Source organism: Pseudorasbora parva, chromosome 21, assembly GCF_024679245.1.
Source record: "Pseudorasbora parva isolate DD20220531a chromosome 21, ASM2467924v1, whole genome shotgun sequence".
In the NCBI taxonomy this organism is placed as follows: Eukaryota; Metazoa; Chordata; class Actinopteri; order Cypriniformes; family Gobionidae; genus Pseudorasbora; species Pseudorasbora parva.
The window spans coordinates 18,983,504-19,000,933 of NC_090192.1; the positions used below are offsets into that span (position 1 = coordinate 18,983,504).

The window sequence follows — 17,430 nt, forward strand, 5'->3', positions numbered from 1 at the left end:
ACGGCTGACTTTAGGCTTCAAAATGTTCTCCAGAAACCTACAGGTGACGTTACGGATATTACGTCCATATTTTTTACAGTCTATGGTTGAAACATGTTGAAATTCAAATTGAATGTATTTTTTTTTTAAATATACATGAATTCAACATATACACTCAAAATGCCATACCCATATATAGCCATACACTCAAAATGTAAAAAATATACAATCTACCCGACTTTTACTGCATAAATATATCGTTCTTTTAATTCAGCCCAGTCACATATCGATCTTCTACTGGTCACTCGTCTTCACGTGATGTGAATTTAGGGTTTGAATGGAAGTCAATGGAACAAAAAGTGCAAAATTTAAAGTAGCCAGAACAACTTTTCTCTACGGATATGACGAGATGAGTACGCAATTTTGTGCGAAAAGCACCCTGCTCTAAAACATAAACACTATCAGACCAGTGAATCAGGGCCAGACAAAAACACATCTTTAGGATGAAGAATTAATTATCTGTTGACTTAGAACAAAAAAAGTTACATAGTGCACATTTAATATTTGTACAGTTTGTAACAATTGAAAAAATCTTTACTGCTTAGCCTCAGCCTTTTTATTCAAACTATTTACAAAATCAAAAGTTAAATAATTGAAAATGAATTATAAAGCATTATTTTCTAAAACCCACGTCACAAATACTGGCAACGCCTTCATTAAATACTTTAATCTGATAATTTCTCCATTACAGTCTGTCACTAAGAGGATAAACAGACTGTTTTGCTTATTAATATAAGGGATGCCAATATTAGTAGACGGCACTGTAAAAAAAACATGTAGTTAGGGAGACATCTTGCATTAGTATAGTACCAATACATCTCAAAGTTTTGCATGTTATTGCTTTTCAAGTACTGTGCACTCTAATCTATTTATAAGATGTGTGTGGTTTTATAGTAAGCTGATTTCAGTATGTTTTGTCCACAAGCAGAATTGCATTGAGATGTAAATAAATTATTACAGCCTGGTTTGCTGGTGTATAGGATAGACGTATATAAAATATGAAAGTATGTCTTGAGCTATGATGACTGTGTTCTTACTCTGTAGCTAAAACAAAAAACCATGCACCTTAATATCAATCGAGATGTTTTTCACACAAAACAGAAATCCCACAAGTCATTCTTTATATGTAAAAAGGAAACCCAATCCTTACAAAACCAAACACTTCTCGTCGTCACATACATGTTCATTCACGCCAACAAAATATTGTAAACGTAGTGAGAGAAAATATTACAATTTCAGACATTAAGGCTGTTTCCTCTCACTCAACATATTGTACACTGTATACATTTACTTTGACATGCTACAGTCAAATGAAGAAGTTGAATATAACCATTGTCATGTCTTTCATTTTGCTGAAGAAAAAAAAAACACTGTGACAAACATTCAGAGAACATGGTCTACGTTACGAGTGGCTTTACAGAAAGTGTCTCTATTGAACTCCTGATACAGGACCAAAAACAAACAACTGATAGTACAGTTCAACTTAAATTCACAGTATTATCTTGACTAAAATCAAAGTGGATTCAAGAAAACTAAACAGCCAGAATTAAAAACAAAAAAGATGCAATAAACTTGCATTCTAGATCGGTGTGATTGAGGAATTTCAGAAAGAGTAATACAGTGAGATGCTAAAAAAATGAGAGGTACAAGAGACAGCAAAGCAAACATCTTATGTCCTCAAGTGTGTCCAGGTTAACTGTGATGTAAGTGCACATGTAGCAATAGCAAAGGCTGCTCCTTTGAGACAGTTCTCTCAGCCGATATGTGAAAATGGTGACATCATAACTTGAAGTCAAAAGACAAGCAGTCTTTCTCCGCCGATGCAGCATATAAATGTTCTTGTCGTTCCCAGGTTTGTATCTTTAAAGGGAGCGCTTGTCTCATCTTCACAAGTGAGAAAATCCTGAGTCTGTATGTCTGAGCAGCAATTCTGATGTTTAAGCTCCAGGCTTTTGTTTTAAACGCATATATTAACTTTATATATAATATTTTTTTTTCATGATCAAAGTTTGTTTATGTACAGTGTACTAAAAAATCCATAGCCTTAAAAAAAAAAAAAAAAATTGAAACTTTAAAATTCATTTTGTGGTAAAAATACAGTATGTTCTAAATGTTAAGCACCATGTCAGGAACTGTAGCTGCAGATTTCCTGTCTTTCACATGCTTGCATGGGTGGTTTTCAGAGTCTTAAAAAAAACAAAGGGAACAAGATGATTAGAGCTGAGATTATTTAGTACAAACTTCTACATAAGTAAACCAGACAAGATTTCTTACCTTAAGTGTGATCAAGAAATCAGTTTCCCTTTAATGAGGATGTGACTTCCTGTGAAAACCAGAGATCAGTCAGATTTGTGCAATTATAAAAAAAATACACATTATAAATAAAATATTTTAATATAATTATTAAAAATACATTTTACAAACACTATAAGTGACTTAAATTACGGTTTTTTTTGTTGCAATGCTGCATTTGCTAAGAATACTGTATTTTTGTGGTTGAGTTTGCATAAAATGCCCTCTCAGAGAGTCCACTCACCTCAACACCTGAAAGGGTCCTGTGATAGACACCGTCCACATCTCCATTTCCATTTGAGAGTGTCTTTGTGCTGTTAACAGTGGTAGTGTGATCCAAATGTTTGTATTTCACATCTTTTTCTATTCCAGTATGACAAAGATCAAGTTCACTTCCACTGTAACAGCTAAGACCATTAGCTGAGGAGAAAAAAGAAAAAAAAAACATTTACACAATGTACATTAGTACATTTTGTTACAAATGACATTTACATGTGAATGTGTAATGTCATGCCAAGATCAAAAGTGTGAACCTGGAGAGGGTTACTGAAAAAATCTGATTGTAAATTGAATTCAATCACTAGCAAACCAACTGAACCGAAGAGATGCTTAATGCATCAGGGGTAGGGATGGGTTTCGAGAACCGGTTCCATATCGCCCAGAACTGGTCATCTAATAAGAAACATGCATTTTGATTCCACTTATTGGTTACTGTGTGCACATTTTATTGTGCTTTTTAACCACTTGAACACCCACCCACACACACACAAATTACAAAATACTCTAATAAAAAGTTGGTTATGTCGTTGACGGCAGATTTTCTTAATGCTGTCTCTATGAAAACATTAATCAAACAACAAAAGAAAAACAAAATCACTTGGTGTTCTAGACCTTTAGATCTTTTAATTATATTTGTAATGTACAGCCTATTTTTTATCAATAAAATGCAGTGTTTTACATTTGAGTTTCTGTACCTACCTGCAAATGTTTATTTCAAATCAATCTTTGATTTCACCTATCTTTGTTCAATTTTATTTCTTTGTACAACTGCTAATATGTTTATTTGTGCTTTTTTTATTTATTACGGAGTGTTAAATTGTCTTTATTATTGATTGAAATGTATATTTAGGCTTTTTTGGCTATGGTATTTTTAAACCATATGCTAAGGTTGCTATCCTTTTAATTTTTGTTCATGGTATTACGCTACAAGTAAAAGTAATTGTTTTGCAATTATAGCTTAATAATAAATGTGATATTTTTTTACCTTATTGGAATCTAAATTAGAAATCAATAAGAATCAGAATTGATAAGCAGAATCAGAATTATTAAAATTCAAACGACACCACCCCTAATCAGGGGATACCATCAGCCTACCGGAAAACATTTCAGTGTCAGCACAAGTCAGCTATCAGAAAGAGACTACTAAAAGAATTGCAGAGTCAAGAAGCTTCTACTCTCAAAAATAATCTAAATCACAAATGAAGTTTACCAGACATCAGCTGAACATTGTCCTCATGAAAGAGCTGCCACATATGCCATTTCAACAATCACCACTGGGGGAAATGGGAATTACACAAAAAACGTATAATTATGGCAATGTTGCTATAGTTGCTATAAAAACATTGGGCCTCATTCATGAAACACAAGCAGAAATATAGCTGCAAGCAGCCATTATCGGGGCCAAGCGCAAAGAAGAAGACAAGACATGCCAGCATGGCTGGAAGTCTCAAGCCAACTGCAACAATGAGCCATTAAGGACCTATTAAGTTGATTTTAGGCAAAATAGCAGTCAAATTTTAAATACAGTCAATAATAATGGTTTAATGGTTTATCACTTTCGACCAATAGGTGTCACTGTTACGAAACTGATGTGGTTTAGTCAGATTGAGATGACAATGACACATGCAAAGTTTGGTGTCAATATGTCAAAGCATTGCAGAGATACAGCCTCAAGAGTAATTTTTGCATCATGGCTCAACTCTGTTGCAGTGGTATTTGAAAACTGTTTTGTCTATCAATCCGAAATCCATAAGTATTTGTCAGCATGGTCTGAAGACGATACGGATCAATTTTGGTGAAAATCGGACAAACGGTCTAGGATGAGTTTGAAAAAGTAGATTTTTAACAAATAACAAGATGGAGCACAGATATGTTTGCAAAATATGGCAAAATTGGTATCTATCTTCTCGGCATGAGCCAATGAATGTATTATGACCAGTCTCATTACAATAGGCTAATTTAATCAAAAGTTATTAGCATTTTTGTACATTTTATTACAACTTTTGACCACAAGGTGGCGCTGCCCCGAAACTTTTTGAATATCTTCGGGACATAGAGCGGAAGACACATACCGAGTTTTGTAATGATACGCTAGTGTATTCTTAAATTATAGCATTAGCATTTTAAACCGTAATACTGCATTGAAGTCAATGGGAATTTCATGTTTTGTTTTATTATAGCGCCACCAAGAGGCACAATCCCACCAATTTTTTTATGTGTCCTCGTAGTGAGCCCATACATATGTGTGTCAAGTTTGGTGAAAATATTTCATTTTGTTTTGGAGTTATAGACATTTATATGAAAAAACACGTAAAAAATGACTGACACCTGACTTTGATTGGATTTTACTACCCCTTACTATCAATATTTTGAGATTTGGGCATTAGCGTATAGCTATCGACCTATGTTTCCGAACTTCTGAGGCTGGTTTCGTCTCGATCGGACTAGCGGTTTCGAAGATATCAGCAAATGTTTTTTAAGCACTAAATTACAACTCTGCGCAAACCATATGCCGAAACCTGGCAAGTCTGGTATCGTTGGAGTCGGCAAGGATTCAGGAGACCAAAAAACACACTCCCATCAAAATATGTCAACCACACCCAAAGTTATAAGCGTTTGAAAAAAAAAATTCTCCACTAGGTGGCGCTGTTTCGAAACTTCTCAGGCTACTTCAGGGCATCGTGGTGATGACCCATACCAAGTTTCATAACAATCTGTTCATGCGTTCATAAAATACAGCATTTTTGCACATAATTCAAAATGGCCGACATCCAAAATGGCCGACATGGTAAAATTGGATATCAGTCGACTCGGCATGACGCCCTGAATCTAATGAGACCAATTTTATGATTTTTGGATAAACGGTTCAGAAGTTATAAGCCAAAATAGGCATTTTTCGTATCTCCGGACAGGTAGGTGGCGCTGCGCCGAAACGCTGCATGTTGCTTCAAGTCATGCTTGTGATGACATGTACCAAGGTTGGTTTGAATACGATAAAGCGTTGCGGAGATATAGCCTTTAGTGTGTTTTTGCAACCTCCACGTAAAATTTGTTTGTGCGTTTATTGAAAACGATTGGACGAATCAACTTGAATTCCATAACTTTTTGTCAACATGCTCTGAAGATGATCTGTTTCAATTTTCGTGAAAATCGGAGCAACGGCCTAGGAGGAGTTCGAAAAAGTAGGTTTTTCAGAAAATTCAAAATGGCGGGAAAATTTGCATACCGGAAAATGACATCATAGGGTGAAATCGAATCGGCTTGAGCCAAGGAATCCGATGAAAAAAGAATTTTGTTTCTAGCCCTTAGGGGTCAAAAGTTATAAGCATAAATATGAGTGAAACTTTGGACAGGTGGTGGCGCTAGAGGGATTGAGTTAGAGGCACCAAATTTGCTATAGTGACAGCTCAGACTGGCCTCTATGAGTGTGCCAAATTTCACAACTTTTTACCATACGGTTCTATGGGCTGCCAGAGACTCCTATGGCGGAAGAAGAAGAAGAAGAAGAAGAAGAAGAAGAAGAAGAAGAAGAAGAAGCAGAATAATAATAATAGGAACACTAACGATTTCAATAGGTGCCTCCGCACCTTCGGTGCTTGGCCCCTAATGAATGTGTACATTTCTAAAGCCGTTCTGATGTACATTTTCGGATTCATGAACACTTTAGTATTTTCACATTTTTAGTGAGTATGAAGAAAGTTTACACTAGCTCCCTACCATGTGTAAATGGTGTGTAAAACATTAAAATGTTCTGTGTTCTTTTAGGCAAACTGATAACACTGAAATTTGATTGAGTTAGTTTGGACCACTTTTAATCCTGTGGTAATCTACTCGTAATAATGTAGGCTATACTTTCTTTATAGCATTGTCAATCAGGCACAATTTTATTAAGAAATATAAAATAACTATATAGCCTACAATAGAAGAATTGCAGAATTACTGTAGGCCTACAGAATTATGACAAACATCAAAAGTGCTATATAGCAAGCAGAAAAAAATTATTTAAAATTCTGTATTTTTATTTTAGGCCTATTTTTATACATTTCATTTTTTGTTTTAAATTAATTTATAACACTTTGTTAAAACTGTAGTTTTAAATAATGTTCAATGCATTGTTACCCACGATTTTAATTCCTGTGTCAATGCATTTATGCCCCTTCAAAGAATGCCCCTTTTTGGGATTTTATGCCGCTTCAGAATCGGTTTGTGCCGCGTTTGCTGTGTAAAGATGCCTTCATTATCTTTCTGAGAGCTGAAAACTGTTCAACTTTGGAGAAAACGCAGCGCTCGTCACTGTCCCTCCTTACCCAGACGTCCAATCACAGTGGGCGGGACAATTACTACACAGATTTAACATCTTACTTGTACAACAACTGAACAGCAATGGAGCAGTTAGTATTGCTGCATTTTTATATTCAGTAATATTCTTCAAATGAGATAGCTAGCACATTACTGCCTGGCATCTCCCAAATCATCATAGCAACCAAAGCTGGACAAACGCTGCACCTCCAAAGCGATCTCAAGTGCCACCAGCTGGCCGTTTTCAGAAGAGTGCATGGCATTTTTTAGCTGGCTAAAAATGTTTTGCTGGACACAAATTAGTTGAATAATTAATGTTAGGCATATGATTGCGAATGATTGGAATTTACTAACATACACACATTTAACTATCAAATAAATCCGGAAGAGAGTTTTCGGGAGTGTCTGTTTTATACCCAAATTATTTAGAATTGATTCATGTGTAATGATTCTTAAATCATTTATGTGTTCCCTTTTGATTTATGCATTAAATGTGACCTGATTGTGTGTAAAAAATAAAATAAACGTGCTAATCATCTTCACACGTACTTACAATGATCAATATACTGTAAATTTTGCTGAAACATTTACGCCTTTGCTATCAATCTGTTCTATTAAAAAAAAACATCCAAGTCAAAAACAAATGCCTAAGAAATGCACAAGGTTGCACCTTTTTGTCCATTGAGCTGTTGCTGGTCCTTCATATGGTCTCGGTGGACGTTGTAAATAGACTCCGAGCTGTGGTGCTGACTTCCTCTCTCTGAACCATTCCTAGCTCTAGAATCATGCTCTTCCTGCCTCAGAGCAATATCTTTCCCAGTGTAAGGCCTCTCCTCATCCTCCCTCCTCCTCTTTTTCCTTTTCTTCTTTTTCTTATGTCTCTTGGAGCTGCTATCCTCATTTCCATCTGATGGATCCTTATCTGAGTGCCTGTAAGCAAAAAAATCACAATGATCAACTTGTTTTTCCCCCCAATGCTTTCAATTCTAAGGCACGTTTGTAAAAGCTACTTAAATGTCCTAATTGAACTAAGGCCTAATCCTGTCTTAATCTAAGCTCTGTATGTGAAACCAGGCCATTAAGAAATAACACAAGACTACTACTCATAATAACTTCCTCATAATAATACCAATAATAATATTTATTATTATACAATCAAAAACTATAAATAATGTGCATTTTCAAAACTTTGTTGAATAAATGAACAGATCGGAAACACGCAGTAAAGTATGACTCGCCTGTATTTGTCTTTGTTTCTCTTTTTCTTTTTAAATTTCTTCGCTCTGCATTCATCAGAGCTTTCTCTTGCATCAACCGACAGACTCCGTTTCCGCTTGTAATGTGCAGACAGTGGGCTGAGAGAGCGGGAAGATGAGGGTCTGCCTTTTGAACTGTTCACTGTATGGGCCGTTCTTCCATGGGCACCTTCCACCCCACGATGGCTGTGGCTGGAATATCCATCCCTGTTATGGTGTCCAGAAGGACGATAAGATTCACTCACAAACCTCCTATCTCTACTCCAGTTCCGTTCCTCTCTTGGTCTTCTTTGGGAGTGGTGGTGCTCTCGACGATGGTGTGAGAACCTGTCCCAGTGTCTCTCAACCTCACGATCTCTGTGATACCTGTCTCTACTGGAAGAGCGTTCTCTATTGGGACGGCTATCTCGTTGGCTGTACCTATGACGGCTCCGGCTTCTTTCGCTGTATTCCCTGTGGTGCCTGTACCGGTCCCTGTCCTTAAGGGTTGAAGAAAAGTGTGGCTGTTCTAAAATTTTATGCCGGTCCTCACCCAGCCTCTGCCCATCTCCAGAGCCAAGCTTGTCTACGTGTGATGGTTTTGACTCTTTGCCTTCCCCTTCACTGCACCTGAACACCTCCTTTAACCTGCGTGGACTTGTGTGACCATCACCAATATGGAGGCTGAGACTGTGGTTGACCTGAAGGTCTGACGTGCCAGCCTCCTTATGGGTGGCATGGCTCTGAATCGACTCAACTTTTGAAGCTGTCTGGCCATTAAGGTCAGTGTCTGCAGTCTTTGAGACCAATGAGGCGTTAGATGAAGGTGCAGACTCTACATGTGCACCAGACTGAGATAAAGAGTCCGAAGGAGGGTTCATCCTTTTGTTTGACAGTGAGGAGCATGGTTGGTCATCAGTACTTGGTGGTTTGGAGCTGTTGTATAAATAAAGAAAACCCAAAGAAAGTTTATTCCATCAGAAACAAATGACAGTACCAATACTATAATTTTGGCTGAAATGGTTCATTTGTTGATCTCAAATCTCAATACTATAATACTAATATAATAAAAATACTAGCAAATATTAAAGGTGCCCTAGAATTAAAAATTTAACTAACCTTGGCACAGTTGAATAACAAGTACATGGAAATCACATACTGTGAGTCTCAAACAATGTTTCCTCCTTCATATGTAAATCTTGTGCGTGAAAAACACCAGGGAAAAATAGGCGAATCTCAACATTACACCGACTCTGATGCAACCATCAGGATGTACGCCCCCAACATTTGCATATGCCAGCTCATGACTTGTCATGTTTAACTCAGGAGACAATGAACTCCAGAGGAAGTCTGGTCACTCTACAAATGGAGCAGCAGTGTTCTTATAGCGTCAATCAGCTCGCTCTGGCTACTCCTGTTATCTCTGTATGTATATTTGAGGCTAAAATAAAACCAAATATGTTATAAAACACCACTATCCTCTTTTCGTTTTCATTTTAAAAAATCTTAAACCTATTAATATCCACACAAATGTAGTTCAGACAACACGTACATTGATTATCTTCACTGCATATATTTATAACAAAAATAAATAAAACAACCCTTCCTCTTCATTTTAATTTTAAAAAAAAACATAAGCATATTGATATGTGGTTCACACAATAAGTGTGCATACATGATTCTCTTCACTCTAATAAAATATGACATAAAACACAACCCAGTCTCTTTTCATTAAGTTTTAATGATCAAATAAATAAATGGAACTTCACTTTACCCTCAGCCAAAACGAATAGCCAGGGAAAAAATGACGGCTCCATGAGGCAAAAGATCGCCCATTAGATATAAACAAGACAAATTATATGTATAACCACTACAGAGACATCAGAGCCAGCGGCAGACGTCAGAAGGTTTAGCTAAGGGAAGGCTGCTCTAGCCGGGCTTAATGAGCGCTGAGCACCCAGAGGTCGACTGGATCTCACAACTCCAAAAACTGAAGATCAAAATTTCAAATAGGTGCTCTCTTTATAAACAAACCACAGATTTGAGCTTTAAACAGGTACATTTTTACAGAAAAAGGCTCAAACAAATGAGGTTGGATCAATGCCTAAACTCTCCATTGTCATACCGACACTGACGGAGCTGTGCAGTGAAACAGCCAATCAGAGCAGAGCTCACATCACTATTCATGAACTTTCCAAATAAGTCAATTAGCCCATTTCATTCTATGGACAATTTCTAGGGTTGTAAATGGACCTGTAAAACCATATCTGGACATTTTTTGCCCTTAAATAAGCCATATACACTCTATGTAGATATCAGAGAACAATTTAAAATATAGTTTTGAACTCATTCTAGGGCACCTTTAATACTAAAATACTAGCAAATATTACTAACATTACCGTCTCAACTGTACACCATGTTGTTCCTCTCACCTTGAGTCACTGTTTTCACATTTTAAGCTGAATTGCAGTTCTGAACTATCAGACGCATTAGAAAGGTGGGATGAAGAATGTGATGTGCCCATAACCTGAAAAAAAGAAGAAATACTTTAATAAAGAAATATCCAGATAAAAATATAAACCTTGAATTAATAATATACATGCCACAAAAGTTGATTTTTTTACCTTATCAGTATGATTAAAACCATTGGCTTTGGGAAGGCCATTCTGGGATTTGTGAGCAGGTTCTGATCCACTTTCACGCACATGAAAGCCATTAGATCCGTTTGTCTTCGAGGTAAGCTGAGGCAGTGAACTGGAATTCTGGGATTGGGCATCATCCTTTACCCCATTCCCATTGCTTATCTCTGGAGCAAGATGAGGCTTAGCTGATCCATTCTCCAAGGCTCCAGCCTCTTGGTCAGACTCCTCAGATGATTCCTGACCATAAGGAACCAAGAAAGAAGCTCCAGAGTGAGTTCCATTGACCTGCTTGACCTGTGGGAAGCCTGAGGTAGACGTTGAGGTGCTAGAGGATGTGGGCTGAGGGTGACAGGCTTTAGACAAAGAGCAATTAGGGCTTGACTGAGTCTGAGCAGGTCTCACAGGCTTGCCCTGACCAATGAGAAATGTCAACTTTGGCCTCTTGGATGAGTCAGGAATACCCATTGGCCGAACAAGAGAAGCAGAAGAGGACGCAGATGCAGAAGAGGATGTATGAGATAGGCCAGAGCCTATTTTGGTCACACCACAGAAACTTCGGTTGGGTTTGGAGCCACCATGGTATTCTTTTGAAGAACCATTCCCATTTGTATATGACGAGTTCTGCAAAGTACACAAAAAGTGACCAGGTGAAGAGAAGAAACAAACCTAGCTGGGCTGATTTGTTGAACTATTTGTAGTTTGTCTGAATGTGTTATTGTCTTGCAGTACCTTCAGCATATGAGGTGGCAGCTGAGGACCAATGAAGGATGTGGAGGTGTACTGAGGCCCATTCATCTTGAGTGGAATGGATGGTCGGGGAGATGACTGGCCTGGAGTATGGTTCATCTGGCTAAAGTCACTTCCATTTTTCACATCAGGTGACCTGAATTAAAATAGGCATTTTTTCTGAAGAGACTTCTCAGAAACACCCTTTAGTTTTGAGTCAAGAGAAGTGAATTAAACCTTTACCTAATATAGAACAGTAAGTATGCTTGCTGATTAAGCACTGTTCTTATATCGCTGAGAGATACCGATGAGTCGTTCATCTGATACCACTGCCCATTACTAGCCTAGAACAGAGGATCATATTTCAAACATAAAATATGTTGTAAGCACATAATAAAAGAGGATGCAGGTCTGTACATGACGACTTACCTTAATGTAGCAGTAGTAGTGTCCAGCGTGGCAACTAAAACCAGAATGAACCAGCACAGCATATAGAGCATAGATTTGTGGCTCCCCTTGAGACTGAGACATGAATGGCCGCAAATCGAGGTACTCTGTGTATCTCACATCCTGTGAAGAGGCATGAGAATTATCCTAATTAAGGCTTCCAAAGTTAAGGCAATAACTGATGACAATTTAATGCTTTTAAAATATTTTTAATCCATTTAAACAGATTGACCTAGTCCTATTAAAGATCCTGCATCAAGGTGACATCTCAAAAATATGGATGTTTGTAGGGCTGTCCCGATTCCTCGATTAAGTTCGAGTACTTGATTTAAAAAAAAAAATACTCGATTGCAATTTACCAGTGTCGAGTAACCGGCAAAATTCTGGAAGTGGCGCATTCCATATTCCATAGAGCGCATCTCAAACTCCATCTCTGCATATGCTGTGAGTTTGGGTTGCTTATAACGTTCATCTGGGAACACAATTTGCGCCATTTCAGATTTGTAAGCTTAAACCCTTTGCTTTGAGTTTGCATGATAGCACTGCATCGTAAAGAAGTGGCCAACTATTAAAGATTAATGAACATTTTAATTAAATGTTAATGGCCAATATTAAACAAGGTTGAGCTGCTGTAAAGTGTAACACCACCATAAATCAATGTAGATAAGATTGTTTATATTATGTATATTATGCATTTTAACAGTGTTGTTCTATACAACCATATGATTACTAGCTTTGGATACTTTAATTGAACCAAATATTATTGCCTCATTGTTATGTATGTATTTTTAGTCATTTTAAAGGCTTAGGTTTTTGCTCAGATATTTTTGTGTAATAAAAATAGATCTGATTACTTGATTATTTGTCCGATTACTCGATTAACAAAATAATAGTTAGTGACAGCCCTAGATCTAGGCATACCAGTTTGTCCAGGATCTTAATAAGCAGTTTCAGAATTATCTACCAAACCTTTGTATTTATGATCTTTATGCAGTGTACCTTCGTAATTTTTCCTCCATTGAAGTTGGTAAACCGCTTTAGTGAGACCGTAAGAACATTAGAACTGCGGTGAATGGTGAATCTCTTTGATGCAGTAACCATTTTCTTACATCTACCAAGACAAAAGAGGGTTACTTTAAACATGAATGAAAGTGTACAAATAAAAACACAATACTATTCCACATTGACAAATTCCATTATGGAAAAAATAAAAATGTGTCAAAAAGAAGGCCCTTGTCAAAAGCGAGCACTGAATTGTGGTTACATTTTTGACCAATATAATAATGTGGTATGAATATGCACTTACTTGGAGCATTTATAAGCATTGTCCCCATCAAGTTGCTCAGGCTTAACAAATTGCTCAAAGGCCTTAGTGAGAGTCTGAGCCGTCTGAAAATAAATTACACAACATTTTTTTGCCAACACTCTACAAATTGCTTTCTTCAATTGCAAGAAAATTAATGATGCAAAATTTCAGTCACCTTTATCTCCAGTGAAATATCCAGATAAGGGTCAAAAGTATCAGAGACTGCTTTGCAATTCAAACATTTCACTGTAAAAAAAAACATTAATGTGCATTAACAACTATAGCAAAAGATGGAGAAATCTGGAGCACAAATTCAATATCAGTACTACCATGATTATTACAGAAATTCTAAATGAAAAGGTGTTTTTATAGACAATTGTCATAGCATGTGTAATTCAGAAAGGATAAAATTAAACTTACAAATCCAACTCACAACAAACGAGAATCTGATGACCTACCTCTGGATCTCAGATAACCCCCAAATATCTGATGTACAAAAGTGGTTGCCTGAGTTTGCCTGTCCAGTCTGACAAAAGGAAAACAATGCAGTATTAACTGGATAAGGTTATGCAGTTATTACAGTTAAGATATTGATGAATGAGAAATGTTTGTTTCATTCCTTATTAATTTCGTATTATCACTGTAAAGACGCTTTGAAATGAAGGAGACTTGACTTGACTTAAAACTGGAAAATAAAAGTGTATTGCATGAACTCACTTGTTTCCAGGCAGGCAGGACTTTTGCATAGCATCCACTGTGTACCTCAAGAACTCATGGGCATCTTCTTGGCTTCCAAATCTGAAATGCTTTCCTATCCCTGAGCATAAGTACAAAAGGTCAGTGGACTATGCTATAAATAACTGTCATCCCAGATCATTCATTAGTACTTAACTATAACAAAATTCACAGTGTTTTTTAAAAAGAACGTCATGGTTTAACCTTGATAATTATCTTTTATCAACACTCAACTCGTATCTAGCATTGATAGTGTTCTAGTACCATATTTGGATTTTTTTTTCTTTTATGTAGCACTTGAAACTTTAAATGTAGTTTTAGTAGGTAGATAGTAATTTTATCAAAAGATTTCAAAGCAAATGTTAATAATAGCACTTACGTTTCAGTTCATTAAGCACACTAATTGGCTTAATGACATTTCCAGAGTTGGCAAACACTTGGATGATATGATTCTGCATGGTACACATCATGCAAAACCCAGGCTCATGACCTGCATGGAAAGAGAAAGCACATACAACATCAGAACAAATTAATGGTAAGCATTACATGCAATCTTGCAAAATCTTGCACACTTACATGTTTTGGAATGCTCTCTGGTCAGCATGTAGTTGGCAAGGGGAGCCGTGTAGGTCAGACACTGCAGGGTAGAGTTCAGGAAACATGTGTTGCCCAGGTTATGGAGACCTGCTCCAATGCGGTGGCCCTGGTTCCATTTCAAGCAGAGCCGCTCTGGAGAAAATAGGACCTTTTGCGGAAGAGCAATGCCATCCCCAGTGCTCATCACCACTGTATGATACAAAAGAAGAAACACAGACATACATTACAAAATAATACAACACAACTTATTGTTGTATTTAAAAAACAAACAAAAAAACTAACATCAACAGTAAAACAAGCACTTGCCTTGCTCTCGGGGCCTTTCGACTTGGAGTGGTGTGTTATTACTACCATTCACAGTCGCTCCAATGGTCGGGGCCATACAGGCAGTCTTGGCCCTTGAAAGCTCAGTGGCAGAAGGGCCAACACTCCAGCTCGAACTACTGCTCTCCATGTCTCTGGAGGAGAAAGGTGTTAGGGAGCTGGAGTGCTTGCACCGCACTGACTCCAGGTCAGACTTCTCTGGAGGTTTGTCAACTATGGTCATTATTCATTTTCTGTGGGAAAAACAGATGTGTCAACTCAATCATTTTTGACAAGAAAGACAGATTTTTTATTTGCATGATGTAAAGTGGTTTTAAAAGGCAGAAAGGCACCTTCGTACAAAGGTAGTGTCAAATGCAACAGGTAACTGAAAGGAAAGCAAAACTACCGCTACCAAAAAGATGCTTAGCTCCTGAGAAGTGAAGATCTCTTTAGACTAAGCTGCTTCTGACTTTCCTTTTCTCTAATAAAATATATAGTTTATTCATTAAAACTGAAGTCAAACTTGTAACAATTGTTAAACAGGTTAAAGCAATAAAATAAATATTTTGACCAAACATACATCAATCTTTGTTACAGTACACTTAGTAAATGAGTGTTACTATGTAATATATCATTATTGCTATCTTGTGGATCGGTTTAAGTTTTTTGATAAAATATAGCCAATCGGGACCGCGACTACATACTTTTTTGACAGCCCTTTAAGTTTGAAGTCTAAATTATTTAAATCAATATAAAAATAAAAACAGTCTCTGACAGATACTCTCGTAATAAGTAAATGCAAAGCCAAAAAAAACTCAAAAGTCAACAGTAAAGCGTCAAAGACAACGAGTTGCCTGTGAGACATCGAGTTGCCTGTGAGACATCGCGCCAAAGTGAAAGTACCACATACATAAGTGACCGTTGAACTTCAAACACATCAATCGACACTTATTACGTTAAACATTTGTCTATATTGCTTTCCTTGTGAACAGTCAATCAAGCATTGATCGAATAAGCTAAATATATGTGTGTAGTAGCCGGCGTGTGTTGATCTATTGAGCCGATGAGCGTCAGAATGGGCCCGTGGCCTTGGCTAGTTCAGGATAGCTAGTTAACAGTAAACTCTCATATCAACATATACCAGAATAAAACCCCAGTAAAATGTGTGTACCTTCAAATAGGTCGTCAGACCCTACGACACTCAAACAACGTCACAGTTTAACAACTACAGTGGCGGTTCCGTGTGTGATTTTGTATGAGGAAATGACCCTGTAGTACACGCTCTCTCCGCACGTCCACCAACTGTTATCTGGCATGCTCGGCTAAAGGCTTCGAATGCGAGTTAGGCCTCTGCCGCACGTTATTTAAACACGAAATACAAACAATACATGTATTTGTCGTGTTATCTACTGTAGGCTAAATGTTTGTTAGTGAAATTTGACTGGCTAGTCGCCTTTTTTTGTTGGCGCGAGAAGTTCTGACTGATTTAAAGACCACTGTGTTGTAGCTACAAACGCCATGGTAACGGCTAAACGTAACAATACAGATGGAACGCGGTGTGAACATGGTCACGCACTTCCAGAAGCCTGTCCGTGCATAAATATTATATTGATATACGTGGTGGGTTCCTTCACAAACACCATCAACACGAAAGCATTCGTTTTAATTAGCTAAAATATGATTTTAATCGGAAACAGATAGAAAGGAGGGGCACGGTTTTTAAAATTCACCGGTGCCGTGGCCGAGAAGGCAACGCCGCCGTAGTCTCATTGCGAAACCCGGTGTTTTCAATTTCGTGCCACGCAATAAACTCAACTACACAACGTGCGTTCTCCAAAAATAACCTGCAGTTTTCATATACCATATTCGATTCAAATAATGCACGTACCTGTATATTTATGATTAATTTAAATGAGTTCATCCATTCTAAAATCCAAAGAGCGTCCGGCGGTGAACAATGACGTAGTTTCCCCACGGGTCCATCCGGGTACTTTCGTAATGTCAGCCAACCCAGTGGTGTGTGGATGTGGCCTTACTGAAGAGCCGTCAAAGCAGTTGAATATCTTTGTTGCTGTCAAGTCGTCGATACGGAAAGCAATATCACTTTTACAACGAGTTAAGCTGTTTCTGTTGATAAATGCTTAGAAGTAGTGTTTCGTACATATTTATATTATCGTAGGGGCAGATTTTAATGTCTAATTGTGGGTCATGGGTGTTAGTGGATCGTACGGTAACGGTAGGCTATGGCATCCCCGTAGCCACCAATGAAAATTATAGAATTACAACCTCATTGAAAGTAATTCCTAAAAGTTAAAGTCTTATTAAATTGCTTGTGTTTTATATATAATGACCTTACTACATTTTAAACACATTAATAATGTATTATTTAAAATGTATTTTTTTGCATAACATATCTTTGAGTATTACTGACATTCATAATAATATGATCCAATATAATGCAATAATTGTAATTAATATAATACTGTAGTGTAAGGCTATTTTGAGGAACTATTTACTTTCAAGAGTC

At 37.2% G+C, this 17,430-nt stretch overlaps 1 protein-coding gene across 2 annotated transcripts; it reads right to left on the minus strand.

Moving 5' to 3' along the window:
• Positions 1-1,143: 1,143 nt before the first annotated feature.
• On the minus strand, positions 1,144-17,306 carry usp42 (ubiquitin specific peptidase 42). 2 transcript variants are annotated; one of them, XM_067430049.1, is made up of 19 exons: positions 16,792-17,306; positions 14,904-15,154; positions 14,577-14,786; positions 14,380-14,490; positions 13,983-14,082; positions 13,724-13,791; positions 13,441-13,511; positions 13,266-13,348; positions 12,959-13,070; positions 11,942-12,082; positions 11,756-11,856; positions 11,516-11,669; positions 10,769-11,407; positions 10,577-10,671; positions 8,148-9,080; positions 7,580-7,839; positions 2,576-2,751; positions 2,314-2,362; positions 1,144-2,225 (listed from the first exon to the last, which is right to left on the minus strand). In XM_067430049.1, the coding sequence occupies exons 2-18, from the start codon at positions 15,142-15,144 to the stop codon at positions 2,333-2,335; spliced, it is 3,525 nt and encodes a 1,174-aa protein (XP_067286150.1). In that variant the 5' UTR covers positions 15,145-15,154; positions 16,792-17,306; the 3' UTR covers positions 1,144-2,225; positions 2,314-2,332. The 2 variants fall into 2 exon arrangements, with proteins under 2 accessions (XP_067286150.1, XP_067286151.1); XM_067430050.1 differs by lacking the exon at positions 16,792-17,306 and adding an exon at positions 16,075-16,662.
• Between the last annotated feature and the right edge of the window lie 124 nt (positions 17,307-17,430).